Below are 26,134 nucleotides of genomic sequence, written 5' to 3'. Positions count from 1 at the left end.
CTAAAAACAATAGCAATTTCTGAGTATCATGTGCACAAGCTTCTTCAGTAGTACTACACACCATTATATCATCCACATACTGTATCAATATACTATCTTGATCTGGCCAGAATCCTTCTAGATTTTGAGCAAATGCTTGACCATACACGCAAGGAGCCTCTGTATAACCCTAAGGCATAACGGTCCATGTCCAACGGTGGTTTTGAAAAGTAAAGGCAAACCAGAATTGAGAGTTAGGGTGCACAGGAATAGAAAAGAAAGCGTTAGCAAGGTCAATAACAGAGAAATAACGGGCGGATGGGGGTATCGTAGAAAGAATAGTGGAAGGATTAGGAACAATAGGTGCCCTAGGAAAAATTGCAGAATTAACTTGTCGAAGATCTTGGACAAATCATCATGAACCGTCAGCCTTTTTTAACAGGTAAGATGGGAGAGTTCACTGGAGAGTATTTAATCGGGATAATTGCTCCCTGTTTTACGAGATCGGAATGTACGGCGGAGATCCCAGCCTCTCCCTTGGGAGACAGAAGATACTGGGCGCGATGCGGGCGGAAGGAGGATTTTGGATAAATCACCAGTGGCTCACAGTGTGCTATCCTTCCATAATCATTTTTCCCCTGGGACCACAGTGCATTGGGAAGTGAGGAAAGCCAAGAGGGATATGCAGGCTGTAATGAAAATGTGGAGAGGGTGGGATGACATAATGAACGGATTACTGGAAGGTCATCTCGAAGTAAAACCTTAGTTATCAAATGATCTGAAGTATCAAAAATACCCGGAGCAACGTGTAGCCAGTCCGTCCTATTGAGACATTGTTCCACCCATTCCCCAATTTCGACCCAGCGAATGGTGCTAGATTTGGCTAAGGAAACATGGGGAACCGAACCTCCTAAATAGAAAACGCTTTGTGAATATGTGGGGTGAACTGAAGCAGCAGCTTTAGTAGATGAAACAAAAATACATGGAATGTGCAAAGTCTCAGGGCATGTGCTGGAGGAAAGAAAAGATTCTAACCAAGGAGTGTCTACTTGAGCGGGGAAATATTGGGCAGTACAAATGCAGGATGTCCGGGACTTGTAAGTGGGGAAATAGGCATGAGGGGAAAGAATGAAGGGCTTTCAAGAGGAGGGTGTGCGGGGAAATGTCAAGGCTCCATGCAGCAAAAGAGGGCTTGGGGTGTGTAGTTTGGCATAGGAGCTTAAGAATGGAGCAGTAAAATCCTTGTTCAGTTAAAGAAATTGAGACTGACAATTTAGTCATAAGATCCCTTCCCAGCAGATTCACAGGGTACAAATGATTTAACAGAAAGCGATGAGTCAATGTTGAACTGTCAGTGCTGAGCTGTACTTGCAGAGGTTTTGAGACCAGCAAAATATGAGGCTGTCCCGAGGCAGTAAGCACTGTTACTGTATCTGTCGAGGCAGGGACCTCCTTCAGCGACAAAGTGGAGTGCGTTGCTCCTGTGTCCACAAGAAAGGCAGTTTCTTTGCCATTTACTATTAAAGTCAATAAAGGATCAGTTTCAGCATGACGAGTAAGCAAAGGAATCTGGAAAAAGTGGCTGGGGGTCCCTGCTAATTCCTAGGACCAAGGAATGTCATTAGGCTCAGGGAGAGGGGGTGGCGGAGGGCGCTTGTGTGGGCAGTTGCGTCTGAAATTTTCCAAGTTCACCGCAGCCGTAACAGGCATATGATGCTGGCGTCTGCTCCGAAGGGTTAGACATCTGAGCGAAAGGATTATTAGGGTTTGATAATTGGAACCTGCATCCTCTTCCGCGCCCTCGACCTCCAAAGAATTTTCCGCGTCCTCTCCCCCTAGCCGGGTCAGTTCTTCCAGTATAGTAATTTATTTGTGCAGCCAAAAGTTTGGTCTGTGTGTCTGACTCTTTTAATTTAGTCTGTCTCTCAGCATGCTCTGCATGACGCTTCACTTCCTCGAACGTTGCTCTCTCCCAGCCTTATGCAGGACATGCAAACTTTGCTTTGAATGTCACTTCTCAGTCCCGAGACGAAAGGAGGCACTGCAGCACGAGTTCTATCATTTGCATTGTCTAGCCCAGAGTGATTAGCCATCAGAATGTAACCGGTGAGCCCATTCATCCACTGTCTCGTCTTTTTTCTGCTTAGCGGCTGAAATCAGTGACCAGTCTGTGCCCCTTTTTTTTTTTTTTTTTTATTTTTTATTTTTCTGCCAGGGCTCCTTTCAAAGGCTCCCACTGGATGAGGAAAGGACCTTCATTCCCGGAGCCTCGGGGAAGAGCTTCATTCCAACGCCAAGGGCACCGTTATGATCACCGTGATTTACAGTTGCCCGTGTGGTGCCCAGCTTTCGGTGAATCATTACAGTAGTGGGATTATTATTGCCTGGAGGATGTGCGGGATCATGTTGGGGGTTGGGGACTTCAATTAAAGGACATGAAAATGTGGATCCTAAAGGTTTTGGGGACTCAAACGGGGCAAAGTTTTCAGGGGACTTATTTCGGAGGGTCTGGCTTCTAGTACGTTGTGAAATGGAGGGCTTTTTGTGTGAGTTAGAAGAGCCTCCCGTTGCCCCTAACAAGTGGCTGTCAGTCTCATCATCCGGATCCGTATGTGAGGAGGGGTTGTAATGATATTGTTCATCAAAGAAATCATCAGTAGCTGGGGCATCGGTTACCACAGGAGCTGTTGGGGCAAGGGGTGAAAGAGGCGGTGGAAGGGGTTGTGGGTAAAGTGTTGGGGAAGAGAGCACGGGATATAATGGGTCTTTTTTATCACTCCTCTTCCTCCTTCCTTCAGACTGGGGTCCCGAATCAGCCTGCACTTTCTGTAAAGCTATAAGCAGCTCTTCCTTTTCCTTTCTAGTCTTAATTTCGGCAGCTAAAAGCTCATTCCGTTTCTGTGCTGCTTCCAACGTACGGTCTTTAATAACCAATTCCCATCTGTCAAACATATCCATTCGATACGGACCTTTGTTACAACATCCTCGTACATTCCTACATACAACATCCTTGTGCATTTCTACATAATGTTTTCCTTATTTCTTGTATTTCTGATATGTCTACAGTCCCGTCTAACGGCCATCTGCCACCACTCTGTTTATTCCACTTTTTACATGCTTTCTTAAAGTCTAATGCGGTTTTCTTCTCTATTAACTTCCTAGGGGAGCCGCCTTTCGATCCTGACGGGTTACTAGGAGCCTGGTGATTCTCTGAAAATAATACCTCCAACAGAGGCTTTTGGTGTAAGGGGGATAGGTTTGACCGGTTTGCTGACTTGTTACCCCATAATGGGTGGCAGGATATCACAGAAAACAGCTCAGCCCCCCCCCCCTTTTTTTTCTCCTCGTCCCACTTGTTGTCCGCTCCTGCTCCCAGATTTCAGCTCAGGTGACTTCGTGTCCGTTTATTGGGTTCGGCAGAATCCTACGTCAATACTCAGTGTGGAGTCCGGGATATGGAGGTTTTTACCCCGATCCCTTCATCAGACGCCTTGTATGCATCAAACTGCTTAGGTATAGTCTCCGTCACCTGAGCAACCCGTCGGAACAAGATTATGACCAGATGCCAAATGAGAAACACGACCCCCCCCCCCCCCCTTTATATTCAGACACACATTTTTCGGTTTTACCACATTCACCCCTGTTCCTCTATTTATTTATAGGAGCATGCCACTCGCCCCTTTCTATTCCACTTCACAAGGGATGACTCACTAACATTCAAACTTGTGCCTATTTTCTGGAGGGTCCCAAGAACTGTGTTCCGCGAGTCCCGAGACCACCCCTACAGTAATGATATAGTATGCTCTTTTACTCTTTTTAAATTACTCTTTTTAAACCTCTATTATTTCCGGCACACCAGTCAAACCAGCCGAAATCCCCCGATCTACTCACTGTGACTTCATCCACCTGCCTGGAAATTCCCGTCAAGTCGTGCCTCATATCGGCTAGGAGGAGGTCAGGGACTCCCCACGCAGGAAACGCCTAAGGCAGGCCAGTCCTAACTTTTACTGGAGCTGGTCCTCCCGATCCGGTAAATCGAGTCCACTTCGGTCCTCCGGGCGATCCCGCTCGAGGAGTCGTCTGCCCGTCTCCTGCCCCACGTTTGGGTGCCAGAAAACTGTGGACGAAGACACCAGACAAGACAGCAGGTGTGGTTATATAGCAGCTTTTATTCTTCAGTGTCACAGTGAGCAGAGTTTCAGAATATTTAATATCATTATGGAATGCAACAGTCATCTCTCAAGGTTGAAGTTTCAAGCAGCTTCATTTCTAAAACAATGATCTGCTTAGCCCTCTCAAAGTACACCGTGTCCTTGACTAAAGTTTTTAAGCTTTGCAGCAAAGATATTGGTGGCTTGCAGCTGCAAAGAGAAAAATAATAAAGTTGGCAGGCGCAAGCTTTTCATGATAAGAGGAAACGGGGATAAGGCAGACTCATGTTTTGGAATGCTTAGACCTTGAGTCCCTTGGACAAATATTTTTCTGTTTGCTCAGCAAAGCATGGTTTTAAAGCTTACTTCTGCTTAACTTCTTAGACAAGGATTAGTACAAGGGAACGAAGAGAACATTCATCTTGCACAGCACCCGGCCAAAATTCTTATTATTGTGAATAGTTAAGTGAGTAGAAGATGAACTGATATCCACAGGGCATAAAGTTAAAGATAAAGCATTTTTTTCAGGGTTTTAAACAAGATTAGTGTATTATTTTTGTGTTGTACACTTGTATAGTGAAAAAAGGGAAAGGAGCACCATGCAAATGTTTGGGGACCCCAAGAGATATGAGGTCTCAGATAACTTCTACTGAGATCTCAGACCTTATTTAGTCTCTTATGCTATGGCTTGTTCACAGTCATCGTTAGGAAACCCCAGGTAATGCAGATTTCAAAGCTGTATAAATTCTCTTGACTCCTCAAACTTTGTCCCAACAATCAACAGCTGTGGTCTCCACTAGGCAAATGCCTGGTGCTCTAAAAAATAAAATAATTGACACCCACAAAAAAGGAGAAGGCTACAAGGGGAGAGAGCAAAGAGAGTTTTCAAGTAGCTGTTTCCTCAGTGTGTAATGTTATTAAGAAACGGAAGTTAACAAGAATGGTGGTGGTCAAGCTGAAGTGTGAAAGACCAAAAAACTTTCCAGGAGGTTGCTAGAAAGGCAAATCAAAATGCCTGTTTGACTGCAAAAGAACTTCAGGGAGATTAAGCAGACACTGATATGGTGGCACTGTTCTACTGTGCTGCGAGACCTGCACAGAGTCTAGGGTGCACAAATATGACCTTCATGGAAGAGTCATCAGAAGAAAACCTTTCTTGCAGCTACAAAATGCAGTGTGAGAAATATGCAAATGAACATCTAAGCAAACCCGGTAAATTTTTTTAAACAAGTCTTATGAACTGGCAAAGTCAAAATCGAACCTTTTGAGTACAATGTGCAAAGGTATGTTTGGAGAATAAAGGACAGATCTCCAAATGTTAAGGTTGGGGATGGATCAAGCATGCTTTGAGCTCATGTGGTAGACAATGGCACAGAGCACAGTTCACAGGTAGAATGGATTATATTAAACACTAGCAAATTCTGGAAGAAAAAAATGCTCATCTGTAAAAAAAGTTAAAGATGATGACTTCTACAACAGTAAAATGATCTGAAACACACCTAACAATCCACAATGGACTACATGAAGAGGTGCAGGCTGAAGGTTTAAGCATGGCCCTCACAGTCCCCTGATCTAAACATCATCTAAAAACCTGTAGATAGACCAGCACATGTAAGATGACCCAAGAATCCCAAAGAACTAGAAGACGAATGGGAGAAAATTTCCCAAATAAGAATTGAAAGACTCTTAGCTGGCAACAAAAAGCACTAACATGCTGTTATACTAAGAACTGACATTGCAGGGTGCCCAAACCTTTGCTTCTGGCTCTTTTCCTTAATTGTTAGTTTGAAACTGTAAATGATGGAAATAAAAAGTAATCTTGTTTAAAATATTGAATAAATGGGCTATCTTTAACTTATGCTTTTTGGAGATCAGGTCATCTTTTATTTGCATAGCTATTCATAGTAACAGAAATTTTGACCAGGATATCCAAACTTTTGCATGCCACTGTAAATGCAACATTTCAGATGTGCACAAATCACCATCAGCCAGTTCTGCCAGTGTCTAATTGTGATGGGTTTCAGGGCTAGAGATATCTTTACACGAAACAGTGGTCTGCAAACTACAGGCAACTGTGCTGTGGCACATGATACAGATTCCACAAATCAGTTAATCAATTCAGATTAACTGAATTGGATAAGCTCTCATGTTAAATGTAACATCACACCTGATTCCTTTTGGAAACCAACATGCTCTGTAGAAAGGGTGTGAGAGATGTACAGAAACAGTAATTTTTACTAAGGTTTTATAAACCATAAAAACACATCACTTTATAGCAGGTTTTTCCATGAGTGTTGTGGAAGAAATTGACATTAGTTAAGTTTATTTCTTTAATTTATTTAATTAATTTATCATCTACTACTACAGGGTGGAGTGGTGGTTCTGAGGCTAGGGATTTGCACTGGCAATCGGAAGGTTGCCGATTCGAATCCCGTAAATGCCAAAAGTAACTCTACTTCATTGGGGCCTTGAGCAAGGCCCTTAACCTGCATTTGCTCCGTCCTAGGTATGACATTAATCTGCATCCAGCCCTGCATAATGGCCCTCCAACCTGCAGAGAAAAAACCTGGGGGTTGATGGCAGAATTGGCACTCCAGCCACCATAAACAACCTCACACCAGTTCCATTCCATCTGAACTAGTGTGGTGCTGAGGTGCTACCCGTTGCATGGCTACACTCGGGTCCTAATCTGGGATCCTGAGTTGGTTTGTCATGTGGTGGGTGCAGCAGTGCGCTGTATCAGTGCATGTTCCTAGCCTCCCTCTCTCTCTACTACGACAAGTCAGAAACCAGGCAGGAGGAAAACTGTCCATTCTGTCTTTTAATTACTCTTACAGCAAATACTGAAGAGAGAACATTACAAAATGGTCAGAATGGTCAGGGCAGAGGTCCGCTTTATACACAACTGAACTGACATAACAGTGCTGATTAAAACATACACATCATCTGACATTTACTCAGATTGGTTTGTTGGCTTACACACCCAAATAACTTAATAAATAAAAGTCTATTTTACTACACTCTTGATCTTCTCATCTCTCGTAGGTTTAGCCATTACCCTTGAAATTTCTGTGTATGTGACAACTGTCCAGTCTTCTTGTTTACAGGACATCTGCTGATCTCTTAATCCTCTCCTAGAACATTTTGTATAGGACATCCTGGTACATCCTTGTCTTTGTTGTTCATTTGGCCTCCTTGGTTCCCAGATAGAGGTTTCTGACATTTAATAACCCTTTATGCTATTTCTTAAGATAAATGCCATGTTACCATCTAATTATTCTCTTACAGTGTGCACAGAAAAAAAAAGTCTCCATATGATTTATAAATTAAGTGATCAAGATGCTCACACTATTGCCAAGCTGATGATTATTTAGTTTATTTCTAGTCCCCTCAGACTTCATCAATTGTGATGAAACACTGCAGATACAATTAAATGCTTCATTACATTATAAAAGGTGATGTTTTAAAACTGTAGTCCTTTTGGTCAAATTATGCATATCTAATGGCCAATGAAGACATTCATAGCCACCATGAGGCTCTAACCCAAACAGTGTGAGTGTAAAGTGCCCCCTTACATACCACTCGGTTATTTGAAAGCCAATAAATTGTTGTACATTACGAATATGTATATTTTTAGCTTTTTATTTGCTTACTTCTGTAACTTACTTGCCATTTTGAATAACTGTTCATTTTTAAAACATGTCACTAAATGTTCCTTTCCCATATTTTGAAACTTAAGCATTGCTAAAGTCAAACAACTTTATTGGTTAACTGCAACAAAAATGTAACTTAAAGAATGTAAAAATGTATTTATTTGCAATTTTCTTTTCTTTTCACAGGATGTGGAAGAATATAATAAAAGATTAAATCTAACAACTAATGATGGTAAATGAGTTGTATCAATATTTAATTACCTTGAAAACTTTTTTTTTTGCTCGATAATGTCACCACCGATCCCTAAAGTAAATAACAGCAACATAGATAGATAGATAGATAGATAGATAGATAGATAGATAGATAGTGTGGGAAATAGCCCGGACACAGACAGACAGACATCATTTTAATGTCCCAACACACGTTTATTCACCCTAAGTACAATGTCCAAATATGCACACAACCCAGTGCCTCAGCACCAATCACCCCAATAGTCCAGGCCTCTGTCCACAGTAAGCCTTCAGGCCGCCTCCTTTTCTCCTCTCTCACTCAGTCTCTGACCTTGTCCTCTTCCACCCGACTCCAGCCCTGAATGAAGGGAGGCGGCCCCTTTTATAATCACCCGGATGTGCTCCAGGTGGTTCCCGGCAATCTTCCCCTAACACGCCCCTGTGTGGCGGAAGTGCCAGCTGTCTTTCTGGAAGCACTCCGGGTGTCTCATTTTCTTCTTCCCCCCAGCACTTCCTGGTGTGGCGGAAGTGCCGGGGACAAAGTCCTCCAGGCATAAGGACGCCCCCTGGCGGTCCGGAGGAGGCATGAGCCCTCCTTCTGTCCTTCTGGGCGTCCCGGCTGGGTACCACCCCCAGCCACGTGCCACAATAGATAGATAGATAGATAGATAGATAGATACTTTATTAATCCCAAGGGGAAATTCACATACTCCAACGATCTCCTCAGTCTGTCAGTGGAGCAGGAGCTTATATATATATATAACATATACTGTATTCTTGAAAAAAGTATACAGGTTTGTAGATTTTCCCCGTGTTAATTCTAAATTGCATCTTTATTTTGGATTGTGGAAGAGTATTTGAGTTTGCCTTGCAATGAACTGGTGCCACATCCATTGTTGGTTCCCACTGCTGCCAGGGTTATTTCCTACACTCACAAACCTGAAAAAGATCAGTATTGTTCAATAATTCATTAATAAGTGCTCTAGCAAAAGATTCAATACATCCTACTCAAGGCAAGCTTGTTATTTTTCATAGTCTTCTTGATAAAATCAACTATTTTTAATTAAAAACTTCATATTAAATTAGCTTTTACAGAGTCAATATTTTAAAAACATCTTATGATTTGCAGTGGTGAAATGAGTAGATTGTTTAAAGCATGACCTTAGTTTTTGAGTTTTTACCAAGAGTTCTACTTTTGTCGCAGCCCAAACTATTCCATTAAAAATAATTTAAAAGTTTTCATTGGGCAAGACAGGATTACATTAACTCTGAGATGTGGAATTTAATTTTCCTCAATGCTGGTATAAGAAGATGTGATTTAGTAAATGAAAATTATTTTAAATTTGGAATTGAATTACTTGCTTGAAACTTTAGCCAGCTTCATGTTTTTTCCATGTCATGTTAAAGTGATATCCAGGCAGCAGCTCATTGGAGCAGAATTTTTTTGTGACTTGTAGAATTCTGTTGGAGTAAGATTAATGGTCTTTGTGGGATATAAAGTAAGCATGTACTCACTGAGAAGATTATTAGGAACAGTATACCAATGCTTTGCTCTCAAATCAGCCTCAGTTCTTTGTAGCATGAATTCCACAAGATGTTGGAAACACTCCTTTGAGGTTCAGGTATCATGCAATTTCTGCAAATTTGTCATCTGCACATTCATGCTGTGAATATCTCAATCTACCTCATCCCAAAAGTGTTCTACTGGATTCAGATTTGGTGACTGAAAAAGAAACTGAAGAACACTGAACTCTTTGTCATATTCATGAAACCAGTTTGAAATGACTTTGTGTTGTAACAATGTGTATTATCCTGCTGGAAGTAGCCATTAGAAGATGGTAAATCGTGGCCATGAATAGATGAGAGTGGTCAGCAGCAATACTCAAATAGGCCATGGCTTTAAAGCAATAATTGGTTTGTATTAATTGGCCCAATGTGTACCAAGAAAACATTCCCCACACCATTAAACACCACCACCAGCCTGGACTGTTGACATAAGGTGGGTTGATTCACAAGGTTGGCAGCAAATTCTGACCCTACCATCTCTGTATCTCAGCTGAAATCAAGATTCATCAGCCCAGGCTACATTTTTCCAGTCTTCAGCTGTCCAGTTTTAGTAAGCCCATATCCACTGCTTTCTGTTCTTGGTTGACAGGAGTGGAACCCGATGTGGTCCTCTGCTGTTGTAGCCCATCGGCCTCAAGTTTCGACGCATTGTGTATTTTGAGGAACTTTTTTGGTCACCACAATTGTACAGAAGTTACCATAACCTTTCTGTCAACTCAAACCAATCTAGACATTCTCCTCTGACCTCTTTCATCAGTATCTGCAGAACTGCCATTCACTGGATGTTTTTTGCTTTTCATACTATACTAAATAAACTCTAGAGAATCTTGTGCATGAAAAATCACAGGAGGTCAACAGTTAGAGAAATGCTCAAACCAGCCCATCTGGCACCAACAGTCATGCCATGGTCAAAATCACAGAGATTACATTTTTTCCCCCATTCTGGTATTTGACATGAATATTAACTGAAGCCCCTGACCTGTATCTACATAATTTTATACACTGCACTGCTGCTATATGATTGGCTGATTAGATAATTGAATGAATAACCAGCTGTACAGATGTTCCTAATAATTTTCTAGGTGAGTGTATTTCATTATGCTCTTTCCCTCTAAAGTTTCTTTGATTGTGGAATGGGGTGATCTGATCACACAAAAAAATATAATATTTATTATTTTTTCATTAACTTTTTCACATGCTTTTTGTGTTTGTAAATATTTGTTTATGCATACAGTGGAAATCGCAGAGAAAACACACATGCCTTTAGGAAGACCAATTATGTTACAGGAAAATGAGCAGTACTGCCTCTTGCATCATCAGGGGTTTGTGAGTGCGTACAGCAGGATGAAACTGATCCCCATCTGGACATCTTTCACTTTGAACAAACCTGTAAGACCTGCCTTGAAATTTCATGTTTTCCTTTATTAAGACAAACATGTGAAATGCCCAGTGCTCCAATGTAAAAATTATTTCTAAGTTAAGCTGCCCAGTTCTGTTGGGAATTCTAACTCCCTCAATGTTTTTAAGAAGCATTTGAAGACTCTCTTGTTTGGTGAATTTCTGTCTGATATTAGCTGCCAAGTTATTATTTTCTGGAAATTGTAAGTCACTTTTATTTTTATTCTGTGCTCTCCACTTGTGATGATCAATTCTCTCCCCTGCTCTGTAACACTTGTTCACAAACAACTCCAAACAAAGTTCTCCACGATTGATGTTTAGTCAATTATGTTGACTATTTTTGTAAGACATTTTGGATAAAATCATGTACTAAACAAATAAAGATAAATGTAAGCTAAGGTTTCTTAATTTATACATACAACTCCTCCTTATTAGGTGTTTGGGTTTACTTCAGAAAGGAGCAATAACTTTTAACCAGTCAATAGTAATTTTGTATAGGTGGTTTAAACAGGCTCTGTAGCTGTGTGTTAAAGGGAAGTAACTTTAAATGGTTAATAATGAACATTACAAGTGTTACCAGGACGGCATGGTGGGGCAGCTTCCCGGGTCCCGAGTTTACATGTTCTCCCCGTGTCTGTATGGGTTTCCTCCGGGTGCTCCGCTTCCCTCCCACAGTCCAAAGACATGCAGGTTAGGTGCATTGGCGATCATAAATTGTTCCTAGTGTGTGCTTGGTATGTGTGTGTGCGCCCTGCGGTGGGCTGACGCCCTGCCCGGGATTTGTTCCTGTCTTGTAATCCTTTGTTGGATGGGATTGGCGCCAGCAGACCCCCGTGACCCTGTGTTAGGATATAGCAGATTGGACAATGACTGACTGACTGACTGACAAGTGTTATCCTGAATTTATAAGATAGTCCCTCTCATGTTAATTTCACTGGTTCTTGTTACTTCATCAACTCTATTAGTCATCCCCTGCTTTGCCTTTTCTCCCTAGCATTTATTACTAACTTTTAAAAGTCTTATCTTGTATGTTTTTTATTATATCTGTTTCACTCCTCTTAAAAGATATGTTTGGTTTTTTCAATTCAAATTTTTATTCAAAATCAATACAAAAAAAAACCCAAAACCCTCAGTGGCTTACAACTGCCACCAGAGGGGCACCTGAAGAAACAAGAAACAGCAAAGTAACCAAATATGCCCACTTCATTTATTCACAACTGACTTTCACAAGCAGGCAGCTTCCTTGAACAAGTCAGAATATTAAAATAGAAAAACTGAAAAAGGAAGACGAAAAACTGGTTGACGATGATAACATATGAATGCAAGTAAATGTCAGAATACCAATATCATTGTGCGCAAGCAACATCCTTACCTATTTTGTCCAATTGAGGGCAGCTAGAAGTCAGCACACATTATGATAACATCAAGCACAAGACACGGTTTTCATTTAGAGATACCCAGCTAATTAATTTAGTTTCTTCCAGAACATGAAGTGCATGAGATTACAGATGGTATTAAAATGGCCTAGGCATTCTCTCAGGCCCTGTAAAATTTTCCTTCTTTCTTCTTTGGTACATCTTTTTACCATGTGATTAGGCAACAAGAAAAACATTAAGTGAAATGTATTTATTATTAAGGCTATTTTTGAAATTTGCTTTGATATGTGTTGCTGCCATCAAATTAAAAATGACCTTATTCTTTTCTTAAAATGGTACATTTTCTCATTTTAAACATTTGAGGTGTTTTCTATGTTCTATTGTGAATAAAATATGGGTTTATGAGATTTGCAAATCATCACATTGTTTTTATATACATTTCATACAGTGTCCCAACTTTTCTGGAACTGGGGTTGTATATATATTTATATATTTTTATACATTCAGTATAATGTATATTGATTTTTGTTATAATGTTGCTTCCAACAGGCAAATGCTGATCCTCTACCAGAGATGATAAAAGACTGCCTGAGAGCAGATGTTCGAATTCCTCCAGAAGACAGTGCGAAATGTGAATCATACACTAGGGATATTCAAATCACAGAATCATTTCTTTATCCTCCAAGTATGTACGTTCTCTTATTATGTAATGTAAAACGCATTGCCTTAACATGGTGCAGGAGCCCCACAGACAGCATGCTGTATATAGAAACCAGTTATATAATATGAAATAATTGGGAAACCTAGACTATAGTGAAATCTTAAAACGTGTTATACTGTACAGTATATGCAAATTAAGTTGTTTTCCCTACTTCCTGTCACTTTTTAAGACTGGTACTGTTAAAAGCACATCATTTGAAATTGTTTATTTCCTAGCTACCTCTCTCAATATGACTTACTGTTTCAGAAGAATCTTACATTTTTGCATAGGCTAGATTTTCTAATTTATATAGTAATAATAATATAATAATAATTCTTTGCATTTATATAGTGCTTTTCTCACTACTCAAAGCGCTTAGTAATAGATTAACCAAATACAAATTACAAATAGAGTAACCATTCTTCTGCATCATGTCTTTTGGACTCAGTTTAGTTGCCGTTTGGAAGTTTTCTGCCATAGTGAATTTGCACGTGCCATCTAACCATAATAATAATAATAATTCATTACATTTATATAGCGCTTTTCTCAGTACTCAAAGCGCTATCCACACAGGGAGGAACCAGGAAGCGAACCCACAATCTTCCACAGCCTCCTTACTGCAAAGCAGCAGCACTACCACTGCGCTACCTGTTATGATATGTTATGATAGCACAGGTGAACTGAAAGACCCAGCTATATAATTTTGAAACATAACATTTTCATATCAAAGTTGGCCACTTTCATACAGGGAAGACCTCATTAAAGCAAAAAAAAACTTTCCATTCCATCTTTTTTTATATATATTTCTGCTGTATGCATCTGAATTTCCCCATGGGATTAATACAGTTTATTTAATTGTTTTGTTTCAAAATAGAGTCAATGGAGGGCTCCATTTGTTACTTTAGTCCAAACCTATACGATAAGAGTTAATATGTTCAAAATAGGTTATGCTTAACATAAAGAAAAATGATATATAGTAGGTGGCTACTGTTTAAGTTGGTGTCTTTTAGGGACATATCTTGTCTTAGACCCTTTAGCTGTAATTTCCATGAATCCACTTTGAAAAATGGGATTAGAAGATAAAAGTTCAAGATATATACAATATACTTTCGTCATGAAACTCCTAATTCTGTTTTGCCCCTTTTCCCTCTATCCTATCAAGGTTAGACTCCCATATTGGTTTCTACCTACAATTTTTTAAAGCATGTGATAAACCCAGAGATAACAGTGTTGTCCTTCCAGGTGACTTATCCTACCATCATTCCAATTTGCAATAAATACATTAAATTAATCAATGAGCCTTCAGTCATTCATAAGAATTCAATATCTGCTAAAAATATCATGTCTCAAATTTTGACCTGGTTTGTCACATACTGTAGATCCAGCGACTTGATTATTGTATGTGTGGCATATGTTTGTTTCTCCCTTATCTGCAGGAGTTTATTTATGGGTCCCCTAGTTTTCCTCCCACTTCTCCAAAGATGCATAGTTTAAGATAAATGACAACTCTAAATTTGCTTTGGTGTGAGGGGTCTTGTGTGCAGTGAGATGGACTGGCACCCCTTCTATGGTTTTGTTTTCCACTTTTTCCCCAGTCAGGCTGTGTCCCACTGTGACCCTGGTTTGGATTAACCAGATTTGAGAATGTATGCATGTGTGATGTTCAGAATCAAATACGTTCAGTGTACAGTAGGTAAACTGTGCCTGAAATAGTATTGGTAGTAAAAACCTATTACATTACTGCTGACTAAAGTATACAATTTCTTGGATTGAAGGCTTATAATTTTGATGAGCTTAATTCTCAAAGTGTGGAATTTTATTTTCGAGTTACTATACACAGTATTACAGTTTGCTGTCAGGTCTCTTCTAAAAAAGGCTTCAGTTATGCTAATGCTTCAGTTATCCCACTTTAGTATTTTGCTCTTCTGTAGTGGACTATTATAAGGGAACCAGGCACAATCCGTGACAATAAAGGTACAGTGGTGTGAAAAACTATTTGCCCCCTTCCTGATTTCTTATTCTTTTGCATGTTTGTCACACAAAATGTTTCTGATCATCAAACACATTTAACCATTAGTCAAATATAACACAAGTAAACACAAAATGCAGTTTTTAAATGATGGTGTTTATTATTTAGGGAGAAAAAAAATCCAAACCTACATGGCCCTGTGTGAAAAAGTAATTGCCCCCTTGTTAAAAAATAACCTAACTGTGGTGTATCACACCTGAGTTCAATTTCCGTAGCCACCCCCAGGCCTGATTACTGCCACACCTGTTTCAATCAAGAAATCACTTAAATAGGAGCTGCCTGACACAGAGAAGTAGACCAAAAGCACCTCAAAAGCTAGACATCATGCCAAGATCCAAAGAAATTCAGGAACAAATGAGAACAGAAGTAATTGAGATCTATCAGTCTGGTAAAGGTTATAAAGCCATTTCTAAAGCTTTGGGACTCCAGCGAACCACAGTGAGAGCCATTATCCACAAATGGCAAAAACATGGAACAGTAGTGAACCTTCCCAGGAGTGGCCGGCTGACCAAAATTACCCCAAGAGCGCAGAGACGACTCATCCGAGAGGTCACAAAAGACCCCAGGACAACGTCTAAAGAACTGCAGGCCTCACTTGCCTCAATTAAGGTCAGTGTTCACGACTCCACCATAAGAAAGAGACTGGGCAAAAACGGCCTGCATGGCAGATTTCCAAGACGCAAACCACTGTTAAGCAAAAAGAACATTAGGGCTCGTCTCAATTTTGCTAAGAAACATCTCAATGATTGCCAAGACTTTTGGGAAAATACCTTGTGGACTGATGAGTCAAAAGTTGAACTTTTTGGAAGGCAAATGTCCCGTTACATCTGGCGTAAAAGGAACACAGCATTTCAGAAAAAGAACATCATACCAACAGTAAAATATGGTGGTGGTAGTGTGATGGTCTGGTGTTGTTTTGCTGCTTCAGGACCTGGAAGGCTTGCTGTGATAGATGGAACCATGAATTCTACTGTCTACCAAAAAATCCTGAAGGAGAATGTCCGGCCATCTGTTCGTCAACTCAAGCTGAAGCGATCTTGGGTGCTGCAACAGGACAATGACCCAAAACACACCAGCAAATCCACCTCTGAATGGCTGAAGAAAAACAAAATGAAGACTTTGGAGTGGCCTAGTCAAAGTTCTGACCTGAATCCAATTGAGATGCTATGGCACGACCTTAAAAAGGCGGTTCATGCTAGAAAACCCTCAAATAAAGCTGAATTACAACAATTTTGCAAAGATGAGTGGGCCAAAATTCCTCCAGAGTGCTGTAAAAGACTCATTGCAAGTTATGGCAAACGCTTGATTGAAGTTATTGCTGCTAAGGGTGGCCCAACCAGTTATTAGGTTCAGGGGGCAATTACTTTTTCACACAGGGCCATGTAGGTTTGGATTTTTTTTTCTCCCTAAATAATAAAAACCACCATTTACAAACTGCATTTTGTGTTTACTTGTGTTATATTTGACTAATGGTTAAATGTGTTTGATGATCAGAAACATTTTGTGTGACAAACATGCAAAAGAATAAGAAATCAGGAAGGGGGCAAATAGTTTTTCACACCACTGTAATTACATTTTCAATGCCCAATCTTGGCATGCAATTCCCATTTAGTATAACAAAACCAAAAAGCAGCTAGTGCCTCTGGAGCTTGTGCAGGAATGGAGAAGAGAAAAGAAGAAGTTTAATAAGTCATCCTAAACACAGTCCAGAAGCAAGCAATTATATGCCAATTATATGTATCCAACAAAGATCTGATGAACCACAGCGTAAATAGTGTCTACCTACTTTTGTAGCTCCCGCTGACCACCCTAAATTGCCTGCTAAAAGTACTGTACACAATTGCAAAAATAAAATTATTTGGACCAGGAGCTGAACATACATTCAAAAAACAGTAATAAGAGTCAAAGTCGACAACCAGAATGAGGTGTGAATCTTGATGTGAAAGCTTACTATAATCTGAATCTGAGTATGAATCTGGAATACTGGATCTTGCAATGAATTCAGCAAAGGGCTGTAAACTGGAATATACTGTACATGACATGGTATGTAACGCCTTCTGGGAGGCAGCCCCAAGCAATAGTGTAGCGCTTCCTAGCAATACATTCACAAAATGGCAAAGCAATAAAATAGTGATGTGTCACACTTAAAATTAAATGATAGAAGAATATTTACTGGTTGATAACTACATTACTAATACAAAGTACTTACAGTATGTATTAATATTCCCTTTAGGAAGCCACAAAAAAGCCGCAGAAAGGTTTTATAAGGGGTGCAAGAACCACATCCTTTAAGTTCATTTTAATGGTAAATTTGAATTGGTTTGTTTATTTTTGAACTTGAATAAAATGTAGCTTTACAGATAATGGCAGATTCTGTTTCACCCATATAAGTTAAACATAATGGAATGTTCTTATGTTTGCTCTTTGTGACAACAGAATAGCCCTTAGATTGAAGTTAGATGAAGCATGAACTGTTATTCAGATAAAAAACTATATGCCCTTAATGCCTAACCGTTATCTAGGTTAGGTATGTTAGGTCAAACATATGTTCTAGTGTATGTGGTAACAAATAGAAAACTTATGAAATGTAACCTTACCATAGACAAGAAGTTACCATTATCACTTTTTTGTGTGCATTACCAAACATTTTCTATATTTTTTTGTGTCAACTGTATGCTTTGAATTTTACTAAAATCTTTAAAATGAAGGCACTTGGACTGTGAAGTTTATGTATCTCCATTTGAACTATTTTAAACTGTTAGGAAATCCTTGACAAATATGGTTACAAGGAGCAAAAAAAGAACAAACTTGCCAAAAATCAGTGCTCAACTAAGATTAATTCCTGTCAGCATCAGTCAATGAGTTCTTGAAAAGCATTAAGTTGGGTTCTCTGCACAGGACCACCTGCCTGGTGGTGATCACACTTGGGTATGCTTGTTCTCAGTACACATTCTAGGTAGTACTGCTGGCCTTATTCTTTCATTCTATGTAGAAGCCTCTCCACAGCGGTAAACAGAGTTCTCAGTCTCCTTAATGAATTTCAGCAGCTATATTTGATCATGTATTTATTCCACAGAAATTGGCACTTAGCAAAAATAGACATGTGCAGCCATTTTTTCACATTGTTCAGTTTATCCTGAAATGTGTGTACAAGTGACGCTTTTTTTTTAGAGGTAATGGGCTTACCATATGTGTTTGGGAAGCTGGTACTTTAGTCATCATTCATGTTTAGAATCTATCTATATATATAATTCACTAAGCAGCCAACCATGGCACGCAAGACAGAGATCATGGGATACGCATGACAGAGCCAAGCCCGCCAACTCTAACCCTCCTCCTGCGTCATGGGATATGCACGACCGTGTCCACCCTCGCTAACTGTTTTACATGCTGCATACAGCGATTCCCATCCGCGACAAACATGCTTCTTCTTAGATGGTCCTACAGGAAAAGGGAAAACCTTTGTCTACAAAAACCTGATTCATACCATACTAAGAGCATAGTGTTTTTGTTGGCTTGCCCGCCTGCCCGCCCGCCCGCCTGAGTGTTACCAGCATTCACTGCAATGTACTGGAGTGTAAGACTATCGCAGCTGCTACCTCACAAACTGTCCTTATTCCCCGGATTTCCCTGACCCCATCAGATTCAAATTTGCCTTTTACTTTTACATGCAGACAATTTCCTGTTAGATTAGCCTTTGCAATGACAATTAATAAGGCACAGGGCCAAATTTTCAAAAAGATATGCCTGTATCTGCCAACTCTAAGACCATGGGATACGCATGACAGAGCCCCGCCTGCCAACTCTAACCCTCCTCCCGCGTCCACCCTCGCTCTCGAGGCATGCGAACTGCCTGCTCATGTGCTCCGCACGCAACACCTCACCAAACACCGCCTCAGTCGCTTTTGTCTCTGCTACAGTCCACATGTATCTCTGAGCCACGTTGACTTTTCATTGTTCTTTTCGGTTCTGGATGCTTTTCTATATATAATCCACCAAGTCACCCGACCATGGGATACCAACGACAGAGCCCCACTTGCCAACTCTAACCCTCCTCCCGCGTCATGGGGAACGCACGACAGAGCTCCGCCCGCCAACTCTAACCCTCTATCCACGTCCACCCTGCCTCGTTTATGGTGGCAAGGCAGAAATTGTGGCAATGTCCCAAATGCTTCCAGCTACTATCACCATTCACTTCCGAGAACGTCGACTCCATCATCACAGACGATCCTGCAGATCAACTTTCATTCCCCGAAGAATTTCTTAATAGCCTTACTCCCACTGGCATGCTTCCGCATAAACTCAAAATTAAAATTGGTCCAGTCGTCATGCTTCTCAGAAACCTCCTGCCAGCAAAAGGTCTCTGTAATGGCACTAGACTGACTGTTACCAGCTTTCACCGCAATGTACTGGAGTGTAAGACTATCGCAGCTGTTACCTCACAAACTGTCCTTATTTCCCAGATATCCCTGACCCAATCAGATTCAAATTTGCTTTTTACTTTTACACGCAGACAATTTCCTGTTAGATTGGCCTTTGCAATGACAATTAATAAGGCGCAGGGACAATCTTTCAAAAAGATATGCCTGTATCTGCCAAAACCAGTTTTCAGTCACGGACAATTGTATGTTGCTCTCTCCAGAGTTCCATCTTTTCATTCACTCACAGTCGTATCCTTAAACCCACCCCATTTGGACAACTGTGTCTTTCAGGAAGTGTTCACCCATCAATAAATAATTATGCGGCGTATGCTATGCCGCGGGTTGGCTAGTTTTCATTATTTCTTTAATGCAAGCTAAATGCTGTTGCTTTTTCGTATCCTCCAGCTTCCAGTTTTGTTCTTTAGTTTTCACTCATTCTTTATGCATTTTCTAACCACTATGTCTTATGTTCTGAATAGTTAATTAGTATTTTATTTCCTTGTGAAGTTTGTGGCAGTCCTTTTCTCTGAATATATGCAAAAAATATCAGCAGTATTTTTGTGATTTATAACAGAGCAAATGCCAAAATTTGTTTTGTAGGGTAGCATTAAGATCATGCCTTTTATAGAGGCAGCAGCTTTTCTATTTAATCTGACAAAATTAAACATCTATTGAAATATACAGTATCTAGCTTGCTACAGTACTTAAATTAATCCAGTTAGCAAGAGAACAAAATGTACATACAGTACCTCGCTTTCCTTTTTTAAATGACATAATAAACTGATGTACTGTGTACAAGTAGGTCTTCACAAAGAAAACATTTAACGCGCATCGAAGAAGTGACTGTCTTTTTTTAATTCAAGCATGTCTTATTATTCACAGTAAATGCACCATTTTGTTTTTTACATTGTTGTGTTTTCTGAACAATTGATACAAAAAAACATGTTTTGTGGTCAGATTGTCGTGCACACACCAACCATCTGCTTGCTTCCATATCTACCTCTTTTTTTTTTTTTTTACCTAGTCTTTGTAAAAATCAATATGTCACAGGAAAAGCTAACAAGGATGTGTCTACACATATACTAGAGTTCAAGTATAAATTTTACTATTTGTTTAACATAAAAATGAAAGTATCCCAACAATAAAATTATTAAAGTACTGATCCTGAATATATTTTGTTAAAATAAGTAATGCAACACAGTAATGCTGCATCTTGATAGCATACCTCTTAAGACAGACCTGATGCTTTTACTATGGGTCACAAATCAATGGGGTAGGATGTGTTTTAATGTCATAACTATAATTAAGTTACTTAAAACAACAATCTAATTTTTTGTGGAAAAAAAAATTAAAATGGTGACTCTGCCTTTCAGAGCCCAGAATAGACATTTCTGCTTACATTGTAGGCTACCTGCTGCACTAGAATAAAGTAAATGAGAGGATTGAGCTCTTTACATAGAGAACAGTGCAATTTGGGGGGACATTTAAAAAAAAAGTTTTAAAACACAGACACACAGGAGTACATAATATATAAGTCTATCACAAACAAGATACTGTACTAGGGTTTTTGGGCTTACCAAAGTAGTGATGACCATCCACAGACCCACAGGGGGCCTGGTCCAATTTCCCACACAAAGCAAAGCACTCAGAAACCTTTCTTTAATTCCTTATACTACTAAAACCAAACTGGCCTCTCTTCATCCTACCATGTACTTCACTCTAAACTCCAAACTCATTTAGACTTTGGTCAAGATGTCCAAAACACTTTCAACTTAAACTTGGAAATATTTTCGGGCTCATAGTAGCCTGGTAACACTGCTGGGCAGGGCCGGCCTTAGGCCACTGCAACCTATGCGGCCGCAGTGGGCCCCGCACTTTCATAGGCCCCGCGCTAATTCTAGGTGTAAATTATTAAATTAAACCATTATAACTTATAATCATGTATAGGTCAGCGTGTTTATTCTGTTTTTATGTTTTTACAGTGTTTTTTATCACGTCGTCGTTTCAAGTGATTACGACAAGTAAATAAAATTGAAAAAAAATTGTAGCTGCTCGGGTGCTTTATCTCTAAACTCGTCATTTAGGGGAACTTGGGGTAAGATGAAACAGACACCGTTCTTAACCTTATGATGGCTCAGCTCAGTGAAACCAATCAAATAGGAGGAGCTATTTATGGAGATGATGTTATCGATTTTTTGGATGAATAGTTTGAAATTTACCGGCAGTGGTTTAAATTTTCTCTTTTCTGCCAGACGAAGATTTTTTCACCGGTGAGTAAAGCTTGTTCCTCAGAAACAAGCGTTGTATAAAATTCGAAGATCCTGTACATTGATAACCCACCCTATGTTAACAGTCAGCCATAGAATCATCGGCACGTCAACTTGTATCTTTATACAATTTGTTTTATGAATAGTCTCTCATTTCAAATGTTTAAGATAGTTTTACAAAATAAAATAATGTGATTCGTCTACCCAAACGATTGTTTCATCTTACCCGTAGTAGGGGTAAGATAAAAAAAAATTTTTTTCACAAACACTTGCTCAAAATGTACCGATTCATCCCTAAGCGACAAGCGCATGCATATGCAGATCATTAACAATAATTTGACTGAAAATTACTGGTAAAAAGCAAAAAATGTGGATTTGACAAGGAATTTTAAAAAGTGGTTCATCTTACCTCAAGTTCCCCTAAATTGGTAGACTTAAGGTATTTTTTTTAATTTTATTTACTCGTAATCAAATGCAAACGTGACATAATCAAATGCAAATTGTCGTTCAAACGTTAAATCACGTAATCAAATGCAATAACGACGTAATAAATCAGTAAATACTTTATTTTGTTCATTTTTCATTTTTTTAACTGTGGCATCTGGTGAAAGAAGCTTCTTGCGCCTCAAACTAATCAAGAATTACTTGAGGTCAACAATTCACGAAGATAGATTGAACAATTTGGCAATTCTTGCTATTGAGTGTGATCTATGTAGGAAACAAAATTTTGATGATATACTGTATGACTTCGCTACACGCAAGGCTCGTAAAGTAAAGTTAATTTGATCGTGATTTTGTACTTAGTAAAGAATGAATAAAATGCAAAGACGAATTTATTTTCTAATACAAAATCTTAATTTTCACTTATTATCCTTATCCCTACCCCGACTGGGCCCCGCGCAATCCGTTTCGCATAGGGCCCCGCAATTGTTAGGGCCGGCCCTGCTGCTGGGCCTGTCCTCCCAGAGTAGCCTGGGTAGACTCAGGAGTCACTACAACTCTGACATTACATTTAAAATAAAGGCCAGGCAATGTTGCAGGGAACATGAAAAACAAAGGCAATCAAACCCTGTTGCTGCCTTCTGTAGATCTGGGGGTGAGCAAGAACTTGTCTTGTGCCCCCCAATATTTGTTTGTGATTAATATGGTAACCCTGCAGGGGCAGGTTATTATTGGCCACCTTTTTTGTTAGTCTAACTTTTTTATGTTCTTCTTAAGGTTCTTACGTTACCTTTTATTTGGCTGGAGTAGAGCTTAATGGTGTATGGCCACCGGCTGACATTGGTTAGTTTACTAAGGGTGCTATTGATGGTGCAGTCACCTGAAGCCTAATACAAGGGTGGGTTAGAGCCTCTGTGGTTTCTGCTTTGTATAGCATTGCCATGGCTAGTGTTGCCCCTCCCTTGATCCCGTCTTTTAAAGTGTTGTTTATGTATTCTTGTCTTAATGATTTGGCATATTTAGGTTTTGAATCAGGAATAGCAGGTTTGGTCTTGTCTGTTGTTGGAGATGGATGTGAAGGGGGGAGCTCCATCAGCAGCGGTGTTATTTTAACGTTTTTATATATCATTTCAAGATATCCTGTATTTATTCATCCTAATGGCATTTAATAATACTACATGCAGGTACAAATAAGCATGCATAGCAAACAAAGGGCTCAGAAGGAAAAGGCAGCAAAAGCCCCATCAAAGTCTAAACGGGCCTCATGTTCATGGTATGGCCTCCCAGAGGCTGACCTGGAACAGATGGGCGAAGGTACAGACTTGCCAGCACACTTCAGCATTGAATCAGGAATAGCTTTTGGATTAGGAATGATTTGAGATCTTTCAGGATTATACTGTTAAAGGCAGATTTCGAGTTTTGACTTGGGTCCGTGGCATTCATAACTGTGATTAAGAAGTCAAAGTTTTGGTTTTCAGTTTAGATATTGAGTGTTACTTTTAAAATTAAGTGCTGCTTAAAATTACTTTATACTTAGTCTTTTTTTTTGTTTGTTTAATACCCATTGATTTCTTCCCTTATTAATTTTGCAGCACTGCTGTGTTTACCAAATTAGATTTGCAAAGCAAAAATTTAATTAACATTCCAGTGCTGGATAATTGAAAAAAAAAATCGCTTTTAATACATCCTTTGAACATTATGAATACTTATTAATCCTTTATTTGTTAGCTAATGCTCTTGCAACATTCCAGTCATTTGCCATTTTTAGGACATTCTAGTTTTATTTATATGACATTGGATAATTAAATGACGTTCTGATTTTGTTCAGTTGTATCATACACCTCAGTCTTAGCTGATTGGGATGTATGATACTTTCAAACTAAATTAACATATCATTTAATAATAATCTAATGTCATAAATAAAAAAAAATTCTAGTATGTCCTTAAAATAACCAATGACTGGAATGCTGCAAGAGCTTTAGCTAACACATAAGGGATTACTAAATACTGTATTCATAATGTTTGAAGGATGTATTAAAGGCACTGCGTATGAAAGGACTTTAAATTACATACATTTTGGGTAACCCTTCAGATTTATGTGTCCATTTTTCAGATCTTGCTGAATCCTCATCTGAACAGTATGACGGTCTGCTAATAAGCAATGTGGTGCCCATGTATCCTGCCTTCAAAAGTAAGTCCATCATTAATCACATTTAACATTTACTAAACTTTAAATATCCTTCTTTTATATTTTGATTAATAACACCTGTTGTAAATGCATGATTAAAATACACTAACAGAACAAACAACTAGTTACATGTAATCTATGCATTTCTGTTGAGGCCCTCTGTTTATTTGCAAAGTGCAAAAATAATTGTCATAAAGACGAGTACTCCAGCTTTGAAGGGGTACAGTTTACTTTGGCCTTATATATATATATATATATATATATATACACAGTGCATCCGGAAAGTATTCACAGCACATCACTTTTTCCACATTTTGTTATGTTACAGCCTTATTCCAAAATGGATTAAATTCATTTTTTTCCTCAGAATTCTACACACAACACCCCATAATGACAATGTGAAAAAAGTTTACTTGAGGTTTTTGCAAATTTATTAAAAATAAAAAAACTTAGAAATCCCATGTACATAAGTATTCACAGCCTTTGCTCAATACTTTGTCGATGCACCTTTGGCAGCAATTACAGCCTCAAGTCTTGTTGAATATGATGACACAAGCTTGGCACACCTATCCTTGGCCAGTTTCGCCCATTCCTCTTTACAGCACCTCTGAAGCTCCATCAGGTTGGATGGGAAGCGTCGGTGCACAGCCATTTTAAGATCTCTCCAGAGATGTTCAAACGGATTCAAGTCTGGGCTCTGGTTGGGCCACTCAAGGACATTCACTGAGTTGTCCTGAAGCCACTCCTTTGATATCTTCGCTGTGTGCTTAGGGTCGTTGTCCTGCTGAAAGATGAACTGTCACCCCAGTCTGAGGTCAAGAGCGCTCTGGAGCAGGTTTTCATCCAGGATGTCTCTGTACATTGCTGCAGTCATCTTTCCCTTTATCCTGACTAGTCTCTCAGTTCCTGCTGCTGAAAAACATCCCCACAGAATGATGCTGCCACCACCATGCTTCACTGTAGGGATGGTGCCAGGTTTCCTCCAAACGTGACGCCTGGCATTCACACCAAAGAGTTCAATAATTGTCTCATCAGACCAGAGAATTTTCTTTCTCATGGTCTGAGAGTCCTTCAGGTGCCTTTTGGCAAACTCCAGGCGGGCTGCCATGTGCCTTTTACTAAGGAGTGGCTTCCGTCTGGCCACTCTACCATACAGGCCTGATTGGTGGATTGCTACAAAGATGGTTGTCCTTCTGGAAGGTTCTCCTCTCTCCACAGAGGACCTCTGGATCTCTGACAGAGTGACCATCGGGTTCTTGGTCACCTCCCTGACTAAGGCCCTTCTCCCCCGATCGCTCAATTTAGATGGCTGGCCAGCTCTAGGAAGAGTCCTGGTGGTTTCGAACTTCTTCCACTTACGAATGATGGAGGCCACTGTGCTCATTGGGACCTTCAAAGCAGCAAAAATATTTCTGTAACCTTCCCCAGATTTGTGCCTCGAGACAATCCTGTCTCGGAGGTCTACAGACAATTCCTTTGACTTCATGCTTGGTTTGTGCTCTGACATGAACTGTCAACTGTGGGACCTTATATAGACAGGTGTGTGCCTTTCCAAATCATGTCCAGTCAACTGAATTTACCACAGGTGGACTCCAATTAAGCTGCAGAAACATCTCAAGGATGATCAGAGGAAACAGGATGCACCTGAGCTCAATTTTGAGCTTCATGGTAAAGGCTGTGAATACTTATGTACATGTGCTTTCTCAATTTTTTTATTTTTAATAAATTTGCAGA

General features: G+C 39.7%; 1 protein-coding gene across 1 annotated transcript in view; it reads left to right on the top strand.

The window, feature by feature from the left end:
• The window catches only part of LOC114663832 (ectonucleotide pyrophosphatase/phosphodiesterase family member 3-like), a 196,643-nt gene that overhangs the window by 152,643 nt on the left and 17,866 nt on the right, over positions 1-26,134 (top strand). The window contains exons 19-22 of the mRNA XM_051935499.1: positions 7,970-8,015; positions 10,815-10,969; positions 12,904-13,039; positions 24,326-24,403. Coding sequence (XP_051791459.1) covers positions 7,970-8,015; positions 10,815-10,969; positions 12,904-13,039; positions 24,326-24,403 — 415 coding nt within the window. The remainder of the gene's footprint in view (positions 1-7,969; positions 8,016-10,814; positions 10,970-12,903; positions 13,040-24,325; positions 24,404-26,134) is intronic.

This window comes from Erpetoichthys calabaricus, chromosome 13 (assembly GCF_900747795.2).
Source record: "Erpetoichthys calabaricus chromosome 13, fErpCal1.3, whole genome shotgun sequence".
Taxonomy (NCBI): Eukaryota; Metazoa; Chordata; class Cladistia; order Polypteriformes; family Polypteridae; genus Erpetoichthys; species Erpetoichthys calabaricus.
This window is presented reverse-complemented; position numbering and strand designations above follow the sequence as displayed.